The sequence below is a fragment of the Lasioglossum baleicum genome, chromosome 5 (genome assembly GCF_051020765.1).
Source record: "Lasioglossum baleicum chromosome 5, iyLasBale1, whole genome shotgun sequence".
Taxonomy (NCBI): domain Eukaryota; kingdom Metazoa; phylum Arthropoda; class Insecta; order Hymenoptera; family Halictidae; genus Lasioglossum; species Lasioglossum baleicum.
In genome coordinates, this window is record NC_134933.1 from 8,431,306 (window position 1) to 8,446,319 (window position 15,014).

General features: G+C 46.4%; 1 protein-coding gene across 22 annotated transcripts in view; it reads right to left on the reverse strand.

Annotated features, from left to right (window-relative positions):
- Positions 1 to 8,294: 8,294 nt before the first annotated feature.
- LOC143208599 (ELAV-like protein 1) overlaps positions 8,295 to 15,014 on the reverse strand; it is an 88,123-nt gene continuing 81,403 nt past the window's right edge. For 21 of the 22 annotated variants that reach the window (XM_076423113.1, XM_076423109.1, XM_076423117.1 and 18 more), the window contains one exon: positions 8,295 to 8,623. In XM_076423113.1, coding sequence (XP_076279228.1) covers positions 8,299 to 8,623 — 325 coding nt within the window. In that variant the 3' untranslated portion in view covers positions 8,295 to 8,298. The remainder of the gene's footprint in view (positions 8,624 to 15,014) is intronic. The other variant, XM_076423118.1, reaches the window with a different exon arrangement.

A 15,014-nucleotide genomic window follows, 5' to 3' on the forward strand; every position in this document is an offset into this window, starting at 1 on the left:
GACTGCTCGATTGCGGCTCGCTCTCGATATATGTAAATTACGGACGAGCAACCCTTTCTTCTTCGACTTTCACACCGGAGAAACCCAATCCAACTGATTCGCTCGCGTAAATGCTGCTGATTCGTCGTCGACAGACTGCGGATCTCACAACCCTCGGGCAATTGTTGTTCAAGCGCGTTGAGATCGTTGCGTTTTCACGAATCAAGCGGAATCAAACTTTTGACATTCGGTTCGATGTACTTGGTCATGTCGATCGATCGATCGAACGAGGGCTGAAAATGATTCTCACGACAAAGATGTTCAGGTACTACCGATGATGGAATTTCGAAAGATCAGAACGAACCGGGCGTTTACTTCTCGCAGCAACGACATCGATGCGTTAATAATCGAACAAGAATCCGCAGTCTAATTGTCGATTGGACTGTGGACGAGGTCCGACAGTTCGGAAACCCTCCCCGGAAACGCCACTCTCTCCCCCGAGTTCCCCTAATGAAAAATTAACGGGGCGGTCTCTCTCTCTCCTGGAAGTTCAGGAAAAAAAGAGTATCGATCGCAGCCACGATCTAAATGCATTGCCTAAAGACTCAGTCTGTGTAAGTCGGATCGGTGGATACAAATTGGAAGAGGATCTCACCCTTTCCCGGTTGGATCTGCTTCCAGTCGACTGGAATCGTGTGCGTCGTGGATCGAAACGAAAGATATCGGTCGTCGCGGACCACCGATCCGTTATTCTCTGCTCAACGATGTCACTCACGCGATCGACCGAGATCTTTGTCCCGACTGTCCACGGATAAAACAGTTCTCCGACGATCGGAACGTGTTCATCCGCTTCTTTTCGCAGAGCGCGTTTCGTCCTCGCAGACAACAAAGAATCGTTGATCGCTACTCCCCCCGGATCTACGGGATCCGTCGGGATCCTCTGGGCAGAAGAAAGAAAATCGCCGACTAAAATCGGGAACGAACATCTCGTTTTTCGGATGAGAAACGCGGGGAGAACTGACCGATCAAATGTTTCATGGCGCGCGAAGCCACGATGGGCAGAGCGTTGCGATTGTGCGTTGCGATTCGACGTCTCCCGGCGTCGATCGTCGACGGCGAGCGGCTCGACGGCGTCCCGACGCCGGCTACAACCTTAAAAAGTATTTTGTGCGCTGCTGTGCGACGAGGTTCGACGTCGGCGACGAACCGAACCGGCTCGCCGGACGAACCGCGCGACGATCGACGCATCCTGACGCGTCGGAACTGCGTCTCGACGTCGTCAGAAATTTAGTTGACGCCTAGAAACTATACAGTTCTCTCTAATGTACTGGGAGAAACAGCAGTATGTCTCGCGCGAATGAAGAGGAACGCGACTACGTCGGGAGAATGTATGTTGCGTGTATGTATGCGAACGTACGTGTACGTTTGATCCGGTGTTCCCCTTCTCCCAGAGTGGTCGACGACGAACGGTCTCGTTATCATGATCGTCGTCGTAGCGATACAACTAACAATGATTACACGGACATAAATATAATACGCACAACGGTACATCTAACGTAATAGCCGTACGGTAATATAGCTTTATAATTAAGTAGATTAGCGTGCGTCCTCCATCGCTTTCTCTCTTCTTCTCTCGTCCCTTCCGTTCACACAGACATGTTCTCTCGCCCAGCCGGCTCTCTTTCTTTCTCTCCCTCTCTCTCCTCGAGTAATCGACGCCCTCTCCGAGCACGGGAAGAACAGGTCAGGGCGCGCTGGCTTAAGCCGCGTGCCCAACTTGCTCGCCGATCGTTAGACTTCAACCCCTCGGCGCAGTTCTCGTCGACGTTTTATCTGCGTGAAACGATCGTGACAATTACTTGGGAACTTTCGACGAGAATGTTTCCTGTTGGAATGAACGTTCGAACCGGTTCGTATTCTTTCGAAATTTCAGAAAGGGCTGATTCCGATGGTGTTGTCGCGTTTTCTCGGAGGACAATGTTTCTCGAAAGGTCTAAATTCACGGCAGCGGATAGGTAGCATCGGGTCTAACGTCTTTTTTTGATGATCGCGGTGTTCCCATGGTGTTCGCAAGTGGACACGCGGCTTAAGGAATCCTCCCCTCGAACCAGCACGCGTTGCGCGTCTCCCCTTCAAGTCTCCCTTACTACATTGTGCGCGATACGGAGCAGTTTTAGGGCTGAGAGGCCTCCAAACTCGAAAGGGGAACTCGAGTCCCGAATTTCTTGGGTCCTGGATCGATACCGTGCACCTCGAACAATACAAGATCGCATTCGAACAGGCCGCGTCCCCTCTCGAGTCCTCTTCTCGCGGTTCACCGAGGGACTACGTTCCTCGTTCGATCGGCGTCCAAGCTCTCCCAGATCTAGCCTAGATCGAATCGTCGGTTCTCGATCGTGGGCGACAATGGAACCTCAAACGTCTCATTGCAAACTCTCCGATCACTATTTGCCAATTCTCGAACCGATCGCTATCGCCCATAATCCGTGACTTTACAAATCCTCCCCTATCGTTTCGAATCAGCGATCTTCCACTGTGATTCTTTGATGGAGCGCGACGAAAGAACTATAAATTCTTTGATGGTTTAGATCTTTGTTCTGTAATATTTCTTGTAATCAATCTTTATCTCTTTTCTTCGATCGTGGGCGATAATCAATCCATTCGTTTCTTTCTTCCGAATCCGGTCCCGTACGATCGATATCACAGACTATTTTCGTTGTTCGATCGCGTCCGACCGAGTTTTACATTTCCGATTGCAATGTGTTCGTTTTTGAGAATGAATTCCTCGCGGTCGCCCATGATCGATATTGCGGAAGATGGCTACTGCCCCCGAATAGGTTGCAACGTTGCGCGATCGTGTCCACGCGTCGCGTTGGCCCGAATAACGAGGAACAACGTCGAGGATCAATTGAGTCAGGCTACGGGAGATGATGCGCCATGGGGTGTGGTCGTGGGTTGTGGAGAATGGTCTCGGAAATGGGGGTGGTTCGTGGCGGTGGCGGCGGTGTCAACAGAAACAAGTAATCGAAATAAAACGAACGACGTATCTTGAACCAAACACAAATCAGTTTAATCCTTAAATAAAACATAATTTCTGTTATGTTATATAATAATTAAATAAATAAATAAATAATCGGTAGCAGTAGTAGTAAGTAGTAATAAGTAAGTAGTAAGTAGTAGCAGTAGTGGTTGGTGGTAGTTATAGTAAGTAAAGTTATAGCGGGTGGTAAGAAAATAGCGGATGGTTAAAAAAAAGTGAACCGAAGTGATAAATGTTCGAAGAGCATTTTTTCCTCGTTTCGTTTTTCTTAATCATTCTCTTCTCAGTTTCGTTTTCTCTTTTCTTTCTTTTCTTTTTCTCTTGCTTTTTTTACGGTTCGTCGACGTAGTGGTACGAAAGTAAGTAGCAGCAAAGATGTTTGAATGTTACACGTAGCTACTTGGACGAGAGACACAAAAATATATACGATCGTAATTAATAGCAATGATAATAATCGTAATAATAATAATAATGATAATAATAATAATAATAATGGCGATGGCGATGGTAATAATAATAATAATAACCAGAATAATAATAATAATAATTGTAATATACGTGATAATAACTATGAGAAGGATTAATCATTTATAATAGTGAATGTAAACTAGACGTGCTGTAAGAACTCTACCCTAATACTCGGGGGTTGCAATTGTCTTACACACGTTTCACCCCCCTTCCCCGCGTCCCGCGAGCATCGCTCCACCTTATCCAAAGCCCCTTCCGCTCGCTCGTCGACCTCAGCCTTCGATAGAAACCCACTACGGCGATCTGGACCGTCTTCAACGAGCTCCGCTATACAGTATTCCCTCGTTCTCACCCTCCACCGTTTCGCTGCTCGTCTAATAGTATTCCTTGGACCTCGAGACGTCGTCGCGTCCCTCGCCAATAGCAAATCTCGCTGCGACCCAGTAACGAGGGAGTCCTGTGGTAGCAGACGCTATTTCTATGTTGAATCTCACTGTATCAACAATTTGTATCTCTTAAGCTACGCCCAGATTTCTTACCGAACCGCTTCGAAAGAGCTGAACGTAAAAATATTTGGGTACGTTCAGTTGCGGCTTTTCTCAAACTCGGGAACTAGATTAATTAAAACTCAAATTCGGATGTTGAAATTCAAGTTTTTGAATTGTGCGCCAATTGACTGAAATTTTATTTCGTCGCGGAATAGATTAAATTCGATTGAAAATAGATCTTGACCCTCGTTACCACCTCGATGACGATCACGAGTGGCGGTAAGGAGGTGCGGCAACAAACGTGGACGCAGCTTTAAACAAACGTTTTTAACAAACGTGGCCGATGCTCGCGGAGATAACGCGACGTGGTCACCCAAATCGTCGCACGGTGTTTATATATATATATATATATATATTTATAAATATATATATATAATTTGCACTAATCATCGAGATCCTCATCGACCCGACGTCAGCACTCGCCTTGTCCCGTCCCCCTCACCGAAACGGTTCCCCGTTCGCGCAAAGCGGACCGGAAACGCGACCGTGACGTTCGCGGGCTTCGAATAAATAAAATAAAGTAAAATCTTAGCGGTTAGCATCCTGCTGCTTGAGGTTGAAAATTACGTTCTGCGGGGATGGTCGAACACGAGACGTCGCTCCGCGTTCCTCCAACCGGAGAGAACGTTCGGACAAACGCGTAGTTCTCCATCCCCATCCCCCCGACCCCGGACTAGACACAAAAAGGTACACATAAATAGGACAACATATACACGCTACGCTTTTCATCTCTCACGTAAACACTAAATCTAAGAACCTAAGAAAATCGTCGCATCTGCCTCTGCTTTTACTCACGATTAAGTACTTACAATCCGAGCCGGCTCGCGCCTCCCTGCCGCCTTTAAACATGGCGGACGAACTTCATTTCAGTTCGCCGCCGACGTATCAATGATCGATGCGAATGTTGTGCTTTCGAAGTTCGTTGAAAAAATATGCGAAGTATACAAAGAATCTTTCCTGACCGTGTAACAAAGTTTGAGTAAATTTTCGTTTGCTTCGCGTCCAGGGTGGTGCGGAGAAGGCGGTGAAATTTTTCTGAGATCAAGATGCCCCGGGGAGACCTGTAGACTCGAATATCTATGGTTTTCCTCGAGGTCCGCGTTCCCGGCAGCCACTTCCTCCGTATCGTCGCGCAGGTGGGCGGGGCGATGCGAGCGAGCCGACTCGCTTACCTTACGTACCACCGAAACCGCGGCCTTCCTCGTCGATCCGAGCCTCACTACGCTAAAATGAATCTATGGTATTCGCGGCGAGAGATTCTTCCCGTTGGCTGTTCGTTTCTTTGCACGTAGACTAGACGCGTGTCTCGACGATCGACGGGAGCGCGATCGAATGGATCGTCTCCCTCTCCTCGTCACTATCACATAACCCCGTGGTGCATCGTCTCGAGCGTTCGTCGACGAGCGCGCATCCTCTCTCCCTTTCTGGTAGAACGCGTGTGTCGCCTCGCGATAAAGGGAAACAAAAAAAAAAAGAAAACAAACAACGAAAAAGAAAATAAAAATAAGCTTGCACACCGGCGCACGGAACCGGAGAGCTCTGTACCCGAGCGAAAACTCTCCCGGAAGAGCATAGTCTTTCCGACTCGCAGATAGTTCTCGCAGTACGTCGGCGAACTCGACGATCGTGCCCGGTTGGTGATCATTCGTCGCGTGAAACGGAGAACGAAAAGAAAAGGTAAACAAAAATAAAGAAACATCGGATGAAATAATAAAAAATGATCAAGTGTAGAAAGAGGGGAGTTGTGTGATTGCAGGTGCGAATACTGCGACGACACCGTTCCTGTCCACGTTTCTTCTTTCGAGAAATGCGCGCGCACGAGAGCCTTGACTAGCAGAACCGACGTAATCCCTCAGGGTCCCGGTTTTCGGCTCGTCGTCGTCGACGGGCCACGAGATCACCTCTGTTATGCACGTTAGCCCCTAAAGTTAGTCGCGTTAAATAGCGTACAATATGTATATATCTATATATATATTTTTATATTTATATATATATATTCATATATATATATACATATCCAAATATATATTAATTCGTCTCTCCGGTGCTCGTCGGCGTCGGCCGACGGCCATCTTAATTCGCCTACGTCGAAGTTTAAGACTTAAGTACGTTTACGTCACATCAGGCACCGAGAAAATCGGTTGGCCCGTCTCACCTTTGGTTTCGTTATGTCGCGTGTTCGCGCCTAGAGCAACCCGCCAGAGGTTCAACTCCCTCGTTTCTCGCTCGAGCAACTCGGAAAGCTCGCTTCGAAATCGTCGTCGGATTGCTCTCCGTTGGTCCGCGTCACCGCTGGACGCTTTCGTAATTCGAACGAGAGAGATCGTCGAACGGCGAAACTGTCCAGCGGCTTGTCAGCTTCAGCCCTGACCAGTCCCTCCATCCCGCGCATCCTTCGACCAGATCGATCATCCCCCGATACTTCCCCTCGTCTTCCCACTCGCTCCTGAATTTCTCTCATCCTCCGACCTACACATACACATGCACACACACACGCACCGTGTGGTACCTCGCGTGTCTCTCTACTCGCTCCCTCTCTCTCTCCGAGGCCAATCGATCGCGAAAACGCTAGGCGCCTTCGTTGTCGGTCTTGAAACAATTTTCAGCGAACAGACGCGCGAGAACCTGAAATCCCGGGTCGATCGGGTCTCCCGCACCCTCACCCTTTTCGTCGTCTTCCTCTTTTCAAGAGAAATCCATGAAAAATACTTTAGCTGACAACCTGCGTCCTCTAACAATCCTAATCGAACGGGGAGTGCGAAAACCCGAAATCCCGAGCACCCGGGTTGTATCGGATCTGCGCGGTTAGGTCTCCCGTTCTCTCTTTCTCTCTCTCTCGATCGATCGCACTCCGCCCGGGGACTTTTTCCCGAGGATTCGAAGCTCCACGCGACCCGCTCCCTCTGTTCGGCGTGTTCTCGAGCGCGGTGCCGTCGGTTCGATCGCGAGGCAAAGAACCGGAAGCCGGTCGCGTGCCGCTCGTCCAAAGATCCTATCTCCGTCCGCGCCCCTTTCCCTGGCCCCTCACGTGTTTTTTTTCTGCCCCGCGCAGTTTCATCGATTTCACTCGGTGTGTGCGCGCCGTGTGGCCCTCACCCTCCAGGTACATATACATAAATCATCGATATGTATGTGCGGAGAGCGAGAGAGAAAGAAAAATAGAGAGAGAGAGAGAGAGAGAGAGTGAAGTGGTCACGCGAGCCTGCCAACAACGCTGTCCTCCTCTCCGCGGCTCCTTGAGCGTCGAAGGACGTCCGTTGGGAAAAGTATAAGAAAGAGCGAGGGAGAAAGAGAGATGCGAGAGGAGTAAGCGCGTAAATAAAATTTCGAAAATTCTCCCTTCTTCCTCCGAGGCGAAACAGTCGCCGGACGATTGAACGCTCGCGCCACGACCTACCTCTTCTCCATCATCCTCTTCTCAGCACGCTCTTCTCTGTTCGTGATCATCGTTCAGCACACACGCACGCGCACGCTTCGTCATCTATCTCATACTCGCACCCTAATCATCGCGCATACACGCACTCCCTCTAATCTCTGTGTGTGTTTCAGTCCCTGTCGGCGGACGTGTCCGAGGAGAGGACAAGCATCGAGTGGGATCAGCTTTGCGGATCGATTCAGCGGATATTATTCCTGGTGTCTCTCTCAGTCCGAGCGAAGCGGGTCTGCGTTGTCGTCCTCCCGGTCCAGTTTGTTCCGACGCGGGTTCTTCGGGCAGTTCCGGGTGAAGGAGGTGGCGTTGGCGTTGGTATTGGCGTTCGCGTTGGCATTGGCAGAGGTCGCGAGGTTCCTCATTGCCATCCCGTAGCTGGCGAGGAAGCGCCGCGCGTGCACCAGATTGTTGTAGGTCTTGCCCGCGTGCAGCTCGTGCACCTCGGCTCGGTATCGGCTCGCCAGGCTGTTGATCACGTTGTCGACCTGCAGATGGTGGTGGCTGTTGGCCTGGTGAAGCGGGTGTAGCGGTTGCTGGTGGTACGGATGGTTGATCTTCTTCTTGGAAGCGTAGGCGGCGGCTGCGGCGAGCGCAACGACGCTCGCTGGTGTCTTTGGTACGTTGATGATTGCGGCGGCGCTCGCGACGACCGTGCTCGAGTTAGTGCTCGTCGACGCGATCACTGTACCCTCGCTGCCGCTCGATCCCGACGATTGTTGTTGCTGCTCTCCTCGATCCTCCTCTTTTCCTGATTGTTGTTGCTTCTCTTGTTGTTGTTGATCCGGTTGTTGTTTCGGTTTCAGTTTGGTGGGTTGCTGTTGTTGTTGCTTGTCCTACGCTGCCTTGCTCTTGTTCGTCTTGAAGCTGACCTGGAGCACCCGGTTACCGAGCGTGTAACCGTTCAGGCTCTGGATCGCCACCACCGCCTCGTCGTAGTTGGTCATCGTCACGAAACCGAATCCCTTGCACTTGTTCGTCTGCAGGTCCCGGATCACTTTGACCGATTGGACGGCGCCGAACGGACCGAACAACTGCCACAGCACGTTCTCCTCGGTCTCCGGGGCCAGGTTGTACACGAAGATGCACCAGCCGGAACCGTTCATCGCATTGCCCGGTAGCATCGAGTTCGCCAGGAGATCGCCTGCCAGCGGGCTGTACCTGCAACACCCGAGGAACACCGTGAAAACGCTCGCCAGTCGTGGCCTCGCGCTGCCGGCCCGACTCGGCCCGACTTCGGACCGATTCTGGACCAGTTCAGCCTACGTCCGGGTGACCAGACGTCTCGATTTTTCTGTCGATGTGTTTTCGAAATTACAGCATTTTTAGACAAGGTGGCCCACCTAAATATCTCCTTTATTTGTGATGACTAGACTGCGGATTATATGCATTTATTATTATAATATTAATTTAGAGGTACATACAGGGTGCCCCACGTAACACTTTTCACCATTTTTCAAGTACTCTTGCGATAATCTGACAAAAAAATATTTTCAACAAAAGTTGATCAGTATTTTTTTGTTCTAGTATTGTCAAGGCCACCTTTATTTTCTTAAATGGCACTTGGATTTTTGACTTAACAGTGTGATAGCCATACCATGACCTTCGGATGACCTTGAAGTACCATTTAAAAAAATGAAGGTGGCCTTGGCAATAATTAAAAAGAAAATTTCCGAACTTTTTCTATTCGAATATATAGCCAGTCGAAAACTGATTGACTTTCGTTTGAAATATTTTTTTGTCAGATCATCGCAAGCACTTAATTGAAAAATCGTGAAAAGTGTTACGTGGGACACCCTGTATAAAGGAAGAAATTAAATTTTTATACAAGGTGGTCAACCTCAATGTAGCCACCTAAATACCTCCTTTATTTGTGACGACTAGACTGCGGATTATATGCACTCATGATAAAAAATGAGTAGGTGTGATTTCAAGCAGCAAAAACGTTAGAAGAATTTAGAGGTATAAAGAAAGAAATTAAATTTTTATTTCACCACAGTTTCTTGCGATTGAAATGGAAAGCTTTTATTTGTGATGGCGTAATAAATGATTTGAACGCAATGTAAATAGTATCGCAAGATAAAAATGCCTTGCAAATTTTATTTTTTTCTCAAGCTCATTTTTTCCGGAGTTTTCAAGGGCTGTGTCTCGATTGGTAATCGTGACGATCTGGTCACCCTGGTCTAAATACAACTTACTGTAGCCTAACTCGGTCCTCGTTGATCCAACTAGGAACTAGTCAGGTGTGATTCGTGCCTAACTAATACCAAGTTGGGTCTAACTCGAACTTAGTTGAGCCTGCTTGGTCTATCCAGCGCTCGGATTTACTTATTCGCGACGGCCGAGTTTCGAAGGCTACGCCCCCTCGACCCAGCCACGCGTTTCGCTCCCCGCGGCGGCCCAAGTTCTCCCAAGCGCCACGAATAGCGAGTATACAGGGTGTGTCCGTTAAGTTATGTCACCATGTCACACTGTCAAATTCTTCTCGACGTCAGAAACAATCACATGATGTCCAAAGCATGTGGTGCCATTTAAAAAAGTCAGAGGTGACCTTTACTTTTTTACGTAAAAAGCATTTGCTCAGATTTAAGAATATGCGAACATGTAGCTCACCAAGTACTGGGAAACTTTTGTCTAAATCATTTTCTAATTGTACTACTGGAAATGCATAAAAAATGGTGACATAACTTAACCGTTAGACCCTGTAGATCGCGCCTGAGAAGCTCCGAACTGGGACCGCCACGGGGAGTGAGACGCACGGCCGAATCGAGGGGGCGTAGCCTTCGAAACTCGGCCGTCGCGAGTAAATAAATCCGAGCTTTTTGGTCTAATCGATGGGGAGGTTTCATGGTCCATTTGTGATACAGTATTTCCTCCGTAGCGTCGCGTTTCTATCCACGTCACCCCTCTGAATTGATTGCAACATGACCAATCTATTCCCGTTTTATCCCAGCGTCAAATCACGCGACAACATGGAAAAAACACTGTACTCGTTTTAAACCAGCTTCGCTATATCCAAAAATTGTCTATAAGAATACGCAAATCGACGCTACTCCCCATCGATCGACGACGACATCGTAACAACAGCTCGACCAGTGCTGAACTTTCGCGCGATACTGATTTACATTGTCGGAGGAACATTGCAATCAGCATCGCGCAAGCATCGTCATAGACAAAAGCTCGGCGAAAGAGTCTCTTTAGCTGTGTATTGTTCGGGCTTTCGAGGCTTCCGAGGTAGAACACGATTTTTCGAAAATGAAGCGAGCTCGAAAGCCTCGGGGAGCTAGAACCGTACCATGCCAGGCTGTGAATGACTCGAGTTCCTCTGAGCTGTTTCGAGATACCATGATCGAAGAGACTTCGCTGCCAACGTCGCAATTACAACGTTGTACTTCTAGATTATGAATTTATGTCGAATTGGTTCAGCGAATCAGCTCAGCGGTGGAACTCGCCGCGCGGCTGCATCTACTTAACAGTGAAATAAAGTAAAACGCTACTGCCTCGTTCTGACGGACACCAGAAAGAAAAAACAGAATCAAGAATTCAGAAGGAAAAGAAAAGCAAAGGAAAAGGTTGGCCCGCCGCCGCGCGCAACTCTGAGAAGAAGCTGAACTCGGCACGGAAACCTCGTCTGCGTCGTTCGATTCAAAGGCGGCTCCGGCGGGGGCCGAAACAAAGGGGGCGAGATCATACGAAAGAACGCAACCCGGTGATCAACGCATGCGCTGGCTCGTTCTGATCGGCATGCAATGATTCAGCGTATTTACAGATCGTTAAAAATTGTATCTACGTACCTACTTGACGTCACAAGCCGCGTTAAAACAGGGCACATCTCAGTAAGTATTCAGTACAGTGTCGTGGGGCGGGGGTGGGAGGACCGGGGGGGTTTGCCGGTAATTACGCGCTCTTTGAGGGACGCGAGTATCGCGCGAGTCGCGAGCATAATCGCGATGCTGTCGGAATCGAGGCGACGCTGCGAGGACTCTGGGAAACTGCGAAACAACCAAGTCCAAGTCTCGGTTTCACAGAATATTGTAAACTGAATCGATTCCGAACTCATTCCAGAAGTCTTTCTGCAAATTCCTAATCGCAACAGTTATCAGATCCCTTATTAGTAGACCGCGGGTCTTTATGCAGATTCCAACATTCGTAGATTATTTTATGAACACCAAGATGAGGAACAAGGTCAGCTTATCCACTAGAAAATTTCTTTTCGTAACAATGGAGTGGACATGTTATTAATTTTCGTTATGGCACATGTTTCGCACAAAGATTCGCAGTCTGCTTACTTACACTTTACACTATACTGTGTATATGAACGTCAACAGGGCCCCCGTTCTAGGGAGGGGCAACCCTCTAACTGTGAGAAAAATATTGATGTGTAAATACCCAATTAATAGAAAATTTGCTTTTATTAAAATAAATGCTTTTATTAAAATTAAATAAAATGATTTGACTTTTTATGAAGATAAAAATATGTACCTTTATTTTTAAAAAATATATATAGTCTTAAGGGACGGCAATTTGTCTTTTTGTGCCGGGCGACGTAATCGCTAGAGCGGACGCTGATGTCAATAAACTGTTAAGGCAATCTTTTAGAAAAATTTCTGTCTGTACCCTTAAAAATCCTCTCGCCAATCTAAAATATGCATTCAGATCGTTTAGAACAATGTTGTCTGTCTATGTTGAAAGAAGTCATGATGTAATGAGATCAGATCTTGGATAGAAAGGTGTCATGTCGCAGTATCGACTCGTTCCTGCAGAAAGGATCATCTGCTGTCTCGTTTGCTTCGCGATTACGAACACGCGCCGACCTCGAAAAACGCATTGTTCGCGTTTTTCGTTGGACAGCCGTTGTTTCAGGACTCGACCCCTAACACGAACGTCCTCTCTCTCGCTCTCGCTCTCTCTCTCACACTCTCTCTCTCTCTCTATTTTCTTTTCAGAGAATATTTCTCGCCGGAGGATCGATGAGAACGCTCGCAGTTGCTGCGATTCAAGAAAAGAACCGAGGAGACACCTTACGGAAAGGGCACTGCGTCGCGTTAGGGGTGCACAGTCTTGCTCTTCTTTTATTTCGTGATCGATACTAGCAATTTTCAAGTAAGCGTTGCTATCCTTGCGAACGAAGCTGAGCAAAGTTCTCTCTACGTTAAAGGCGAAGTTTTAACCGTGAAACACACTCAACATTGCAAGGACAAAATAAAATTGGTCGTATGCTACGAAAATATTCTAGATCAGGTGAAACGGGATCGAATTCTGAAGTAAAATCGTTTCGAATGTAAAGGACTTAATAATTCGGCTGCTCTTTTACTTTACCGAACTCAAAATTTGTGCCTTTTTCCCATAAATTATGATGTATTTGGTATGTAATTCAGTAGATTTGTACCCGGAGCGGCTGCAGATCGAAGTTTCGGCCATGTAGGATCAATGGTTCAGGAGTTATGCTTGCTTAAAGTTAAGCAATTTGCAGTGTTTTTGACATGTAAGGGCCCGCCATATTGGTTTGTAGTGACGACTGCAAGCCGCTTACCGAGTAGAACCGCCGCGCCGGTCCTTGCCCCGATCTAATCGCCAACCAACTCGGTAAGCGGCGCGCGACGTCACTACAAACCAATATGGCGGTGCTCTTACCTGTCAAAAACACTGCAGATTGCTCAACTTTGAGCAAGCATAACTCGTGAACCATTGATCCTACAGAATCGAAACTTCGATCTGCAGTCGCCCCGGGTACAGATCTACTGGATTACATACCAAACACATTATAATTTATAGGAGAAAGGCATAAATTTTGAGTCCGGTAAAGTAAAGTTTACCCATAAAATCTGTTACAGTGAATCGAATCGTTCGAACAAAGAGTAATACTTAATAAGAGAATGTAATTTTGTGCAAGGGGAATTTTGCCCAGCTCCGACAGCAGATGATTATGGTAATCGTTCGGTTCGTTAACGAGGGGAACTGACGTGTCGGTGCATTTTTTCAGAATTGCATTCGGGTGCGATTATCTCTTATAGTACATGTGCACCAACGACAAGTGTACGCTCTATGGTCGGGCAAAGTTTACGTGATTGCTCTGTTGCAGGAGATCGTGCACCTAGGACAGCTCTCGGTACTATACTAAACGACAGTTCGGGGTGAATATGTGAGCGATGGTGAATAACACAGGCTACTCGATAGTTCTCGTTGATGCGGGCCGTGAATCGCCTACCGACCGATCGCTTCTGTACAGAGTGTTCAGCTTCTACTTGCCGATTGCCAACCAGAGTTGGGCATTAATCAATTAAAGTTTTAACCAAGATTGATTAATGTGTACGATTAAAAAAGGTAATCCATTGAGAAATGGACGATTGATGAAGTTAATCGTGAATCGTTGATTGAAAAAAGAAGTCATCGAAAAATCTGAAATGTTTCCATTTTACATTATTTTCTTAATTTGATCGTTGTAAAACTGATATAAAATATCTCGTACAATACTTTCATTTGTTTATTAAAATATTGAATACGTTTAGTAATTTATTCAATTTAATATAATTTATTGAATATGAGTCACCACTCGAGTGCAAAGGGTTAAACAGTCATGATGATAATGATATTAATTCTTCTACTGACTCCGTATCAGTATCAATTTTAATCTTGGCAGAATTTTCAACAAATTTCCAAGTTATTCTTTCAGTTAAATACAATAGAAAAAAATTTCTATTGTGTCTGACCGCGTATGCTCCTCTTCTACTTGCAGCACGAGCGGTCTGCTATCAAGGTACACTTAGGATCCTTTTTATAATAAACGAATCAAAATATTCTTAAGAAAATGAATGTACCGATTTATAAATGTCTTCATCCATCGATATCATTTATACTATAATAGTTTATAGTTTGCAAGAGGGGTTGTACACGACTTCAACGATTAAATTGTTTTGTTGTTTTACATACAATGACTCTTACTAATATTCGGACACTCTTAAAAACATCATAGCTTTTTAAATATTGTTAGAACAATTGGTTAGCAACACAACGTGACAAAAATTTTTGAAAAAAACTGCAAGTTGTCGGAATTGCAGAGAAAATACTGGAAGTTGTATTTTTCAACTTTTTTATGTGGGCTTATATGAAAAATTTCGAAAACGCGTTTCGTGGATCTGTATCAATCAAACATATTCCTTAATACTTAAATTACGACGACAAAAATAGAAATAAAAAGTTTCTGTACACTAGTGACAAATACCATCATAACGTACTCCAAGAAACAGCCCACAATGTAGCGTGAGAATTTTTTCGTTAACGCAACACACAGTAGTCGGTGTGCCTGTGCAAAGTGAAATTATTTTTCGGACGGTCAATATCAGTTCAGTTTTTCACGATTTTCGGCGTCCAACTGCAGTAATTCTAAGGATTCTTACATCTTTCAATGCCTGTCGTTTTCTCCCGCATCAACCGATTTCTATGAAACTTTCACGGTGCATATAATTGACACAGATCTACAAAATGTATTTTTTAAAATTTCAATATAGGCCCGCATAAAAAAGTTGTAAAATGCAACTTTTAGTATTTTCTC